Here is a 12,225-nt window from a genome sequence, read left to right as displayed (position 1 = left end):
CTTATAATGAGAGTATTAGTCCAGTCTGCAGATGGCTAGCTGGTTTAATTTTATTTTCTATTTTCTCTGATTAAGAGTTAGCCTCGAGCTCCTAAGAGCTAGTCTCAAGAGATTATACCCCTTTTATGGTTATGTTACTTACTCCATGTGGAGTATTGGTAGCATTTTTCTGATAACCTTTTATAGGGTTGTTTCTTTCAGCATTTCTCAGTGAGGATTCATGACTGCCTTTTTCTTGTTTTCAGTTATACCAATTGACAGACAGCAAATTTCTTATGACAATCACCTACAGTGTTGTGGGGGTGGCGTCCCACCTTCCCCTTTTGGCTCGGAGCAGTTACATTTTTTACCAAATCTCTCATTTCAGAGATCGCATACACGGTGATATATGAGTATACATTTTACAATGTGCTGCTGTTTTTATTATATTGTCCTGTTTCACAGATGTCGTATGTACTTGTCATTGCCAGGGCTGTACTTATATCTTGAACTGCACTTTTATGTGCACCCCCCATTTTGTTCTTACATCTTTTATGTGTTTCAGACATTTATTTAATATTATTTTTTTTTAAAAGGAGAAAGGGTTCTTTCTTCTTTGCCCAGGGATTTTGATACTGAAAGTGGGCAAGTTTTATATGTCCCTGCATTTTGGCGGTATTCATTGGCCAGTAGAATTCTGTGAATGGATGGGCCAATAGGTGAATAGGATGATACATTTCGGTATATGTTTGAGGCATGTCTGCAGTGGATGCACTTGATTGCATACTCCTGCCATTTAGTGTGTGGTCACAGGACGTTTGCAAATAGTTTTCCTTCCAAGGAGTATATATACATACATATATATATTTGTCTATATATACATCTTTTGTAGCATTAAATGATTGTGGATGCTACTAGGGTCTACACTAAATTACTTATGACACGGGTATTGTTCATCTCTCCATTGGGAAATGGGTCCTTTTAGGATTTCAGAAACAATACAGATTATATGACTTCTGCCATGCATTTGATCCCTTTGATCGTCCATCTTCTTTTCCTGTGTTTTGAGGATTAAGGCTTCATATCTTTCTTCTGACGGGAGATTCTTAAAGGTTTGTAACTCTTGTCCTTCAGGGACCAATTTTCTCGGACCTGTAAGGTTGCTTTCATGTATAATGCTCTAGGAGAGAGGTCATATTTTCTATTAAGAGTCAGTTCTTGTTTTACTTTTCCCACATACACTTGGTCAGTCATTAGTCGACCGGCTACTTCTCTTTGAGAACCTTTGTGGGATTAGTTTGCATACCTTCCTCCAGTGGGGTATAGCTATGGAATGTATTCCAAGTTAAGGAATCTGCGGCTAGATGTGTTAATCAGATGGAAAAATTAATTACCTTTGGTAACGATATATCTGGTAGAGACACAGTCTAGATTCCTTAACACCCCACCTAACCTCCTCGCTCTGCGAATGTCATTTGAGATAGGGGTATACCCTTTCAATGCTGGCTTTATACATCAGTGATAACTACCTCAATCTATGTTTGGTCTAAACAAATTCCTTCACCTGGTAATTTAGCTTTTGTTTAAATGTTCCGTCCACCTCCCTTTTTGTACTTCTTTTGCACCCTGGTTTATACACCAGAGAGCAGTTTTAATTAATTTCTTCTTGGTACTATTACACTTTGACAATGCTGACGTCAAAAGATCATGCACTAGGGTGACTTAACAAACAGTGTTGTTGTTGTAGGTTCTGTTTCACTACTATCGTACCATGATTGGTTTATAGAGGGTATGGTCTCCCCCTCTTATGGGTTATTTTCCAGGTCGCACAGTTTTAAAATTTAATTTATTGGGTATTTTTTCTAAAATGCATGTCTGATATTTCCATATAAGATGTTGTTTATTTTTATTGTTGTTTCAGAGATTTTTAAATCTTTTTGGTGCACTGTTTCCACAACCAGTTCTTGTAGTGGCTCTGTGTTATGGCACGAAAAACTGATGTCAGTGCGCCAGAGGGGAAAAATCCTAACGCTAAGACTTTCAGTATTCACAGAAGGCATTTAGGAGTCCTAAAGTTAGGACTCCTAACTTCTGTGAATACCGAAATGAGTAAGTGCCTTCTGTGAATACCAAAATGAGGAAGTGCCTTATGTAAATACCAAAATGGTAGTAAGTTTAGGATTTTGTCTTAAGTTAGTACCGTGAATCGGGCCCTTAGTGTCCTATGAGAAAACCATGATGTAGCTACACAAATTACCACTTGCTGAATTCAGAATGTTGTCTACTTTTCAGTACTTTTCAGCTTTAAACCTGTTCACACCACAAACTGGTAGTAGGAAGGAATAAAACAAAACAAAACAAAACACAAATTAGACATATCGACGACCATATCTTTAAAGCTGGGTAATCTTAGAAGAACAACCCTTTCCTGATGCTATTCAAGAAACAAACATATTTTTCCATAGCACAGAACACATTTTCCAAATATTCTAAAAGAAACATATTTGTCCTATGTTTTGACTATCTTCACAGTTCACCCCAGCATGGTTCACAAGCCCTATCAAATCCCAGACATGTGGGGAAAAAAGATGCAGATTTGGGCTGGATATTTTCCTTGCAGTGGCCTAAGCATGAACGGCACAAAAACAAAAAAGGAACAGCACTGGGGGGTGAGGGGAAACCTCAGCACTTATAATTGATTCAACATATATAGACATTTGAACAAATTGAGGATTCGCTAGGGCATCTAAAGAATAGGCTATAGTGCTTATAATCCTAGAAAGATTGGTTCCAGGTATAGAGTTTGTAATCCTTGGCAGGATGACTCGAATACTAACTGCAAATCAGAGTCTAAATCCTTAGTCTCAAATGCTCATCTAGAATTGTTTTCTGAAACCAAGGCCACTGATAACTCTAAATTAAAGCATACTGAATTCTATACTCTTGTCTACAAAATTCAGGCTGTAGCAATTAAGTGTCATGGTTGCCTAGTTAGGAATGCTGTGAAACACACGTAACTTGTACTCAATGAATCCAAGGTAAATGGCAGCTTTGCAGGTCTAGAGAGTCTTGTAGAATTCTCTGAAATATAGTCTATCTTTATTGAACTTGCATGTTTCACATATTATAGGCTTCACAGCTGTGATGCCTCATACCAAGCAATGCACTCACTCTGCACACACCCATGACCTCCTTTGCAAGGAACGATTTGAGCGCCTCTGAACTTCAGAGAAGTGCATCTCCAGACTTACCTGCATACATAGGTGAGGCAGATCATGACAATTGGGTTTGATTAAAGCGAAAAGAGGCAAACCAATCTAGTGCCTCTCCAGGTATCCCGGAGGCTTTGAGATATCATGGTTGACTGTATTCAAAGCAGCTGAGAATTAAAAGATTAAGATACACCCTCATTTCCCCATGTCCTACTTAGAGAGCAGCTGATCAAGTGAAGCATTTAGGGCACACTCCATTCTACAGGCTTAACCAGGCTTGGCTGTCATCTAAGGGATTTCAATCTTCAAAAAGATTGGCTAGCTAATCAGCTATGTATGATTTTAGTCAAGGTGGGTAACAATGTAATATCTATTTATTTCCATTGAAAAACTCTGGCCCTGTTCTTTTTCAACAACTCATTCATTGGAAGGTTGTAGAACCAGTCCGCTGCATAGCCAGGCATTAATCATGAACTGAATATGTTTTCTTAATAACGGGAGAAGGCCCTTCTGGGAGACAGTGGGGCAAGGATCATCTGAAAAACCAGACTTCGGATTGAATAAGATGCAAAAATATTGTCAGAATTTTTTCTTTGATATCATTTCCTGCTGGGACCATGTATTGGGTGGCTTGGGCTAAGAAAGGATGTGTCGCAATGCATCCATTCCCCTGTTTTTTTTCATTTTGTTCATTGCTAAACTCAGGTACCTCTTTGTCCCTGATGTTTGGCTCTCTTTTTCTGCAGCAGGATTCCTCTAGGATTCTTTATTCAGGTAGAACGTATGATAGGGTCTTTCCCAAGCGTGAATTCAGGTTGGTTTCAGTGCCTTGCTTTTTAACTTCTATATCAAATATTTATACATCATCTATTAACAACAATCAATAAATAATAATAAAGTCAAGAAGTTCTTTAGCTCTGCTCTCTGTGATTTTTTTCATCCTACTGAGAACCTTTTAAGGAGACACTTGAACGCTTTCACATATATAATACTGTGCCGTATGAGGCACCTAGACAATTAAGTGGGGTCATCTTTTTTCTCAGGCACAAGAGAACAAAAATACCAGGTCCACATTTAGCTGTAGACCCCACACAGAGAAGAATGGAGAACAGCTGCCTGTAAAAAACAGCTGGAAAAAGGATACTTTCCAGAGAAGTATAAAACATCTGCATGAAAAGGAGGGACCAAGAAGCATAGCAAATACTGATAAACACCAAACCCTTAGGAAAAAGCCCTAGAGGTTTCTTAAGACTGCCCTCACCCACTATATAGTGGCATGCTTCATCATAGGGGCGCTAACAACACCCTGGTGCAGACCAACGCTCAGGGTGGATCGCTTGTTTTTTTTTGGGTAAGAAGAAAAGAGAAATAAGTATGAGGTGCTCCAAAGGAGGGATCCCTAATGCAGAAAGTTATTACATTAAAACTGCCTAAGTGGGTACCTATATACTAATTTATTAATGGTCCCACTTGACAGGGTTAAAAGTAAGTGTTGTGGATATAGGAGAAGTTACATCTCAATTACCCCATCTGCTTGTACTGACATGTTTCAGCCACTCCCTAATGCCCTTATGGGTCTCTGGGCTTCCTCAGGATAATGATCCCTCAGGATAATGATCCCTTGTGCAAAGTCAAAATTTTACCGGTTACAATTTAACCAATAGTAAAATAATAGGTCTTTCTTTATATTTGTAAGTAACCACACTCGCTTTCCGTACCTATAAAGAAGCAAGGTAACAGAGTGAAATACTTCCTCTTGACAATTGCCTAAGTTAATCCTCCATTACACAAGTTTATATTCCCTTGTATTTTAACTTCTATGCACACCAGTGGGGTATAAAAACTGTCATCTACAAACATCACCATTAAAATTCACCCAGTACCATGTGGACAGGGGAATGCCCACATAACAAATTCATGCATCAGTATTAGTAAGATCTTCCACGTTTATTCTTAACCAAGTTACCTTTTTTATTCTCCCAAATCGGGGCCAAAGTGAGTACACCGCCCTGTGGTCAAACTCTGTAAAGGAACATGTTTTCACAAAATGAGCTGAATAAATTCATCTAGTCCTCTATTGAGCACGTATTATATGTTGTTTTTTATTATTTCATGTATCCTCAATGTTCTATCTCCAAGGATTTATATTTAGACTGTCTCCTGTAGCGTGTGTAATTAACAGAGACACATTAACTTCCAAAGGAGCAAACATTCCTCGCATAATCTAGTTATACTAGGCTGTAGAGAGTCTTATGTAAATCACTTTTACTGTTTGTTTCCGTATGGAAGGTAGGACAAAATGTCTCTATTTGGTTATCTGGTCCAATACTTTTAGTTAGAGTCTCATGTTTTTCCTATCCAGCAGACATAAGAGGCCACCTCATCCAATCCTTTAGGTTAGTGTCTCATAGCTGTCTGATCAGTACAATTGTGCCCGATCCTCTCATTAACTTACTTCGTCATGGGTCTTTATCTCCGAACCCGTCCACTTCGCGCCCTTGGACGATAAGTGTTTGTTGATGCAGGATCATGATATAGATCCTGCGACAGTCCTATGATAATGGCACTTCCGGTCTGAAGTGTCTGTTTGAGCTAGAACGTGGCTCGATTATTCCTATGTGTATTAACTGCAGCCATGTTAGAACACTAGCCTGCTCTCACCGGAGATCTAGGCGGCTTTTTTTTCATAATAGTTCATTCATTCTGAAATGTAGTGTATGGTTTCCCGCTCATACAATGGTCTCGGTGCTTTAATGAGTTCCAAAAAAAAACAAGCGATCCACCCTGAGTGTTGGTCTGCACCAAGGTGTTGTTAGCGACACTATGATAAAGCATGCAGCTATATAGTGGGTGAGGGCAGTCTTAAGAAACCGCAAGACAGCTGTTCTCTGTCCTTCTCTTTGTGTGAGGTCTACAGTCTGAGTTAGGAGAGCTAGGGAAGGCTCATTCTCTTGGCCCTTGTGTGTGAGTATGCCACATGTAGCACACCCAGGTGTGGGTAGCTGTAACATAGACAGTTTTCTCTGTTAAGGCATAAAGCTCACTATTTTTATCAATCCACCTTTGGCCCGTATTTTGGCACCCAATTTCACTGTACAGGTAGAGTTCACAAATTTGCTTTTTTAGTGAAATTAACTAACTTTAAATTTACTTGCAATATAGTGGGGGCATTCATTTTCTGCTTGCAACTCTTTTATCTCAATGTACATAACAAATCATTGTTCAGTAAGAGCCTGATTAGGAGTTTGGCGGTGTGGGAGCGTGCTTCAATGCCTTCCCACACCGCTCCCACAACTCCAAACTGCTCCCACATTGCCAAACATGGCTGACTCCCAACCACCAGATTGCAAGTGAACTTGTGGTCTGGCGGTCCGAATGCCGGTCCCGCAGCTGTGCAGTTAAATGTCTCAAATGTGAGCCTTAATGCTGCATTGCCGCATCACTTTCCAGCATGGCACAGACTGTGAGGTGCATGTCATGCTGGAACTGGGGGTGCATGTATACCAGGGGGCACAACATGTGAACCCACTGCATGCACCAACATGCAGGGGGAAAGGGTTGTTTCCTGACTGCCAGACTGGTGGTCAGGAAACTCGTATTATGCATGGCACTGCCGCAGTGGCGTTGCCAGCATATTGTGAGACTCTGGCCACTGCGCCACCACCAGGGAACATTCCCTGCGGTTGCATAAGTCAAACCACCCAAGTTGTAATACGGTGGTCAAACCGCCGGCGCAGCAGTGGCCAGACCGCCACCAGCATGCCATTGTAAGATTGGCGGTCCACAGATAGCCAAACTCATAATCAGGCCCTAAGAGACTTCTTGGAATCGTTTGAGATGAGGTTGGGTGTACAAAGATGGACACTGAAATGGGAGTCATAGAATTTTTTTCTAGAATACATAAACGTGGTTGTAGGCAAATATGGATCTAATTATGTTGTTGTCCCTTTTTGCACAGATCTACGTAGATAATGTGGGAAGAAATGGCAACTGACTTTTTTTTTTTTTACCCCTCGACATATTTCGCCATTCAGCAGCTCACCCACCCACAATACCACACACATTAACTCATTAATCAATGAAGAGACACTTTCAGCTATAAGTGGAAATAGGGGCTCTACTAATGCTTGTTTTGTTTATATCTTCCCTAGAAAGAAGTACTCTTCAAAGTACACTAATTTCAATATTTGCAAAGTAGGGCTAATGGTGTCAAATGTAAGCAATTTTGACAGGGGAATTTTAAATCCTAACGACCATACCCTAAATGGATAGTCTATGCAATTTGATTACTTCAAATGATTCATTGGGATTGCTTAATCAGGTATGGAACAGATATAGAACAGAGGGTGATATTTCCCCCATAATAAAATCTTCATTGGGGGCTAGGGAAGGTTGTGTGATGGCCCCTGTACTGTTCCTTCTCTACATCATTGATTTGGAATGGAATCCCATGTGTGCAAAGCAGGGAAAGATCTGCTATAAATTAAGTCTAATGTTCTACTGGTTTTACTGTACTTGGATGATGCGGTTCTAATTTCAAGTACCGCAAATGGTCTAAAATTCCTCCTAGATGCTTATGGGGGGCCAGACCTACAAACTAATATTAGTATATCATTTGTGATGAGTATTGGCCCCAAAATTGTTGACCAATAGCATTTTATTTGGCTGGAACAGACATTTGTAAGGTTAGTACTTTAATTTATCTTGCCTTTCCCTCTTGCTCATAATTTAAATTGGCCCTGCCTTTATACTAATATGGTGTCTCAATGCCAAAAGCTGTAAAGTCAGTCTTCACCCTTGCCCACTAGTAGGGGCACAAGCAGTACAGGAAATTATTAAAATGTACAAAAGTAAGTGTATGTTATATCAACTTATGGAGCAGGTATCTGGGGATACAAGGGTGCTGGAACATTGCAGAAGGTTAAGAACAAATGTTTGCGAAGACTCTTGGTAGGTCCTCAATCCACTCCAAACTTTGTGTCAATCTGAGCTGCATCTTATACATATGGTGGATAAATTCAAGCTGGAACCGTTGTTACTCTAGCTTAGAATCTGGGGAAATACGGGAGCATACCTATAAAAGTGATGTGCTGGAAGATTGTCTTTCCCTGGGTAATGCCCTGGTGATCCCTTGGATAAATGGCCTTTTCAGATTTAGGTCTCCCAGGGCTATTTTCTAATCCATAGAATATAAATGGAAAGACTGTGTTTCAGCTGAAAGAGTTTTTTGAAGAAAGGGAGGGTAGGCTTCACCAAGTGAAATTTGATAAACTCTGTTCTAGTGCCAATTATTACTTAATTAAAATGTTGTTGGGCTATGAATTTAATCTGCTATCGATTTTAAATGTGAATTCCAAGTTTGTTTTATCTCACAAGATTTTGTTTTAATACATTAAATTTATTAGTTGCATTTTCTAGGAAAGCAGACTGGAGATTACCATTGCCAAGCTGCCCATTTCCCAACAAAGCACATTGCACTTTACTATTTTTTGTCACTTATATTCTTATGCGTTGAAACTTTTTCTGACCCCAGTTTTACTTTTGCTAAGATTAGATCCTATAACTGAGCCTACGTCTTCTCAAACAAATTGTGCAAAATGGATATGTGTTGCCAAGGCAAATTCCGGTTATTGTGCTTTGGGGATCAGAAATAGATATGGGACATTGTAATATATTGTGTACATTAATCTTCTGCTGTTTTAGATCTATGTTTGTCACTGAATGTTTCATGACTTGCTATGGGAAGTCCACTGTATGTCAGCTGGTTTTAGACTGTGTAGTTATATGGCTGTTGATAAGCCAAATAAATTGCATTTGTCTAACTGACTGGGTAGTCTACTACTTGTGCTACAGAAATGACAGTCAGCATTGTTGTAATGTTGCATCTAATTCTCACAAAATATAAGGTACTCAACAGTGAATATACTTTAAAAAAATTACAAGCAGAGATAGCCAACTGCATGTTTTTCATGTTCTTTTAATTTCTGTCTTTAGATATCTCGAATATTCCATGGATCCCACAAAGATCCGAAAGCAGGACGCAATTTCTACCATTAATGCAGTTGCAGCAAACCCCATTGGGCAGAGCATAGCATGGGACTTTATTTTCTCTCAATGGAAGATAATATATGCTAAGTAAGTATTGCTATATTTAAGAGCACAGAACATTAGTCAAAATAAAAGAAAATTGATGATATCAATTTCAGGGTTTGAAATGGACAATGTAAACTTGTTCAACATTAGAATTCATGGCATATTTCAAACATGGTATTCAAGTGTTCCTACTACATTTGCACTCATAATCTATCTATATAAATAAAAATGTAAATGTTTGTTTGTTCAAAATCGTAAATCTCCAAAAGTTCTTCACCGATTACTTTGAAATTTGGACACAACCTTGGATTCGAATGTGCGAGTGTTTTTATATATACAACGTTGGATTAGAATACGAGCGTGTCGAATACGGGCGTGTTTTTAATCGAAATCCCAAACAGACACATACAAATGTCAATGTGCATTTGTTAAAAATCTTAAATCTCCTAAAGTTCTTCACCGATTGCTTTGAAATTTTGACACAACGTTGGATTTGAATAAGCGCGTGTTTATATATACACAACGTTGGATTCGAATACGCGTGTGTTTTTAATATATAGGACGATCAGACCCTATCGATTGGGTTCCTGCGCAACAACTACAATAGACGCATACAGACAATAGTCTACATATATTAGGATGGACAGTTGGTGTCATGATGGCAGACCGGGAAGTGGGTGGAGGGAGGGGGAGGAGTTGGTTCACTTGGCAACATTAAGAAAGGACGCATAGAGACAATAGTCTACATATATTAGGATTGACAGTTGGTGTCAGGATGGCAGACTGGGAAGTGGGTGGAGGGAGGGGGAGGAGTTGGTTCACTTTGCAAGATTAGCGCTTGTTTATATATACACAATGTTGGATTTGAATATGCGTGTGTCCAATACACGAGTGTTTTTAATCGAAAGGCCAAACAGACCCTATCGATTGGGTTGCTGCACAACAACTAAAATGGACGCATAGAGACAATAGTCAACACATATTAGGATGGACATTTGGTGTCAGGATGGCAGACCGGGAAGTGGAAGGAGGGAGGGGGGAGGAGTTGGTTCACTTTGCAACATTAAGAAAGGACGCATAGAGACAATATTCTACATAGATTAGGATGGACAGTTGGTGTCAGGATGGAAGCCCAGGAAGTGGGTGGAGGGAGGGGGGTGAGTTGGTTCACTTTGCAACATTAGTGCATGTTTATATATGCACAATGTTTATATATACACAACATTGGATTCGAATACGCACGTGTCCAATACGCGCGTGGTTTTAATCGAAAGGCCGAACAGACCCTATCGATTTGGTTGCTGCACAACAAATACAAGGGATGCATAGAAACAATGGTCTACATAAATAAGGATGGACAGTTGGTGTCAGGATGGCAGACCGGGAAATGGGTGGAGGGAGGGGGGATGAGTTGGTTCACTGTACAACATTAAGAAAGGACGCATAGAGACAATAGTCTAAATAGATTAGGATGGACAGTTGGTGTCAGGATGGCAGAGGGACACATACAGACAATAGTCACAAAAACATATTGTATACCCACAAGCATTGTGAAATTAAACATATTAGAAACGTGCGCATACTCTTTTCTTTCTCTTCCATTTAACCAGACTGAGCCACAGCAACGCGTGGCCGGGTACGGCTAGTATATTGTAATAAAATCGGATTGATGCAAAAGATGGTAAGCCAATTCTGCTCCATGTTGTTACTTGGGTAATATTGAATGGAGCACACCAATTTAACTCCAATTAATTTTGTGGAAGAATGATTATACCAGGGATAATGGAGGAAATGGGTTGTGTAATTATTGCTACCTTTGTATTAACATTTATTGATTAAGAACCATTTTACGTGCGTAGGACAAATTTTAACCAAATAAACATAGTCCAGGAATATCCAGTTAAAGAAAAGTAAAGCAAATTCACTTTGCATTACTCTTCCTACACATAGATTTAAAAGAGAAAATGAATATTGTAAAAGGAAAGTGTGAAATCAATATGCTCCATGTTTTTGCTCTAGTGTAGAACCTTAGTTAAAAGCAAATACTGTGTGACATAATCCAAATTGAAAAAGCAAAATAAAAAATGCATACATTTCTCTATTATGGCCGGTTGGTTGCCCCTACTACCAACCTCTTACACCCATGAACCAGCCCTGCCACCCATAATGAAAAACGTGGTGGGTGTTGTCAGATTTTGAGCTTAAGGTTTCTCTTGACCTGGAATCCTCTTTTGTATTTTGTATGGGTAACATTGCAAAGTGGGCAACTGTGCCTGCTGCTGAGATCTGTGTGCAGCCAATGCACAACACATGTTTAAAACTGGCAAGGTAGCAATCTCAGGCTTTCATTCATTTGTGTGAAATCTAAAAGGTGGTGTAAGTGCAATAAATGAACAACAAATGTAAAAATACGGAAAAATTGAAGATGATCCTCTTGACATGTGGCAATTTTAAGGCTTTTTAACAATTCTTTGATGCATAGCAGTCTTAGTGTTACGTGCGGCTCTGCAGTTCTCAACGAATGTATGTGGGTATCTATGAATAACTGATTCATTTCACCTGATTTAGTGCAGTATACAAGTCTGGAAGTACTATACTAAGAACTTTCCAGTAACAAATTACAGATTAGTTGTGGGAGAAGTTATTATTCCACAATTAAAATTGGGTTTAGTTTCAACTTTGTACTTCACAAGATATGCAGTGTTTATCTCCTCATTCAACTAGAGTGGACGTAGCCTTCAATGAAAAAAAACATTTTGCCATAGAATTTTGCTACAGAAACCAATCTGGAAAATGTCCAAAAAGTATCTTTGCTAAGTTTTTTTTCCAGCAAAGGCCTATTTATGCAGCTTCCCATTTTCTGGTTTTAATTTGTGGCATTAAGGAAGTGTGGAATTTTTTTTTTTTTAAAAAGACAAATCTCACAAAGATTTGGATAGTC

The 12,225-nt window shown here is 39.2% G+C and overlaps 1 protein-coding gene across 1 annotated transcript in view; it reads left to right on the top strand.

The window, feature by feature from the left end:
* Window positions 1-12,225, top strand: part of LOC144824116 (aminopeptidase N-like) — an 880,577-nt gene that overhangs the window by 623,387 nt on the left and 244,965 nt on the right. The window contains exon 19 of the mRNA XM_078683228.1: window positions 9,186-9,326. Coding sequence (XP_078539354.1) covers window positions 9,186-9,326 — 141 coding nt within the window. The remainder of the gene's footprint in view (window positions 1-9,185; window positions 9,327-12,225) is intronic.

This window comes from Lissotriton helveticus, chromosome 3_1, assembly GCF_964261635.1.
Source record: "Lissotriton helveticus chromosome 3_1, aLisHel1.1, whole genome shotgun sequence".
NCBI classification, from domain to species: domain Eukaryota; kingdom Metazoa; phylum Chordata; class Amphibia; order Caudata; family Salamandridae; genus Lissotriton; species Lissotriton helveticus.
Note: the sequence above shows the minus strand (reverse complement) of the source record. Positions and strands in the feature narration are given on the sequence as shown.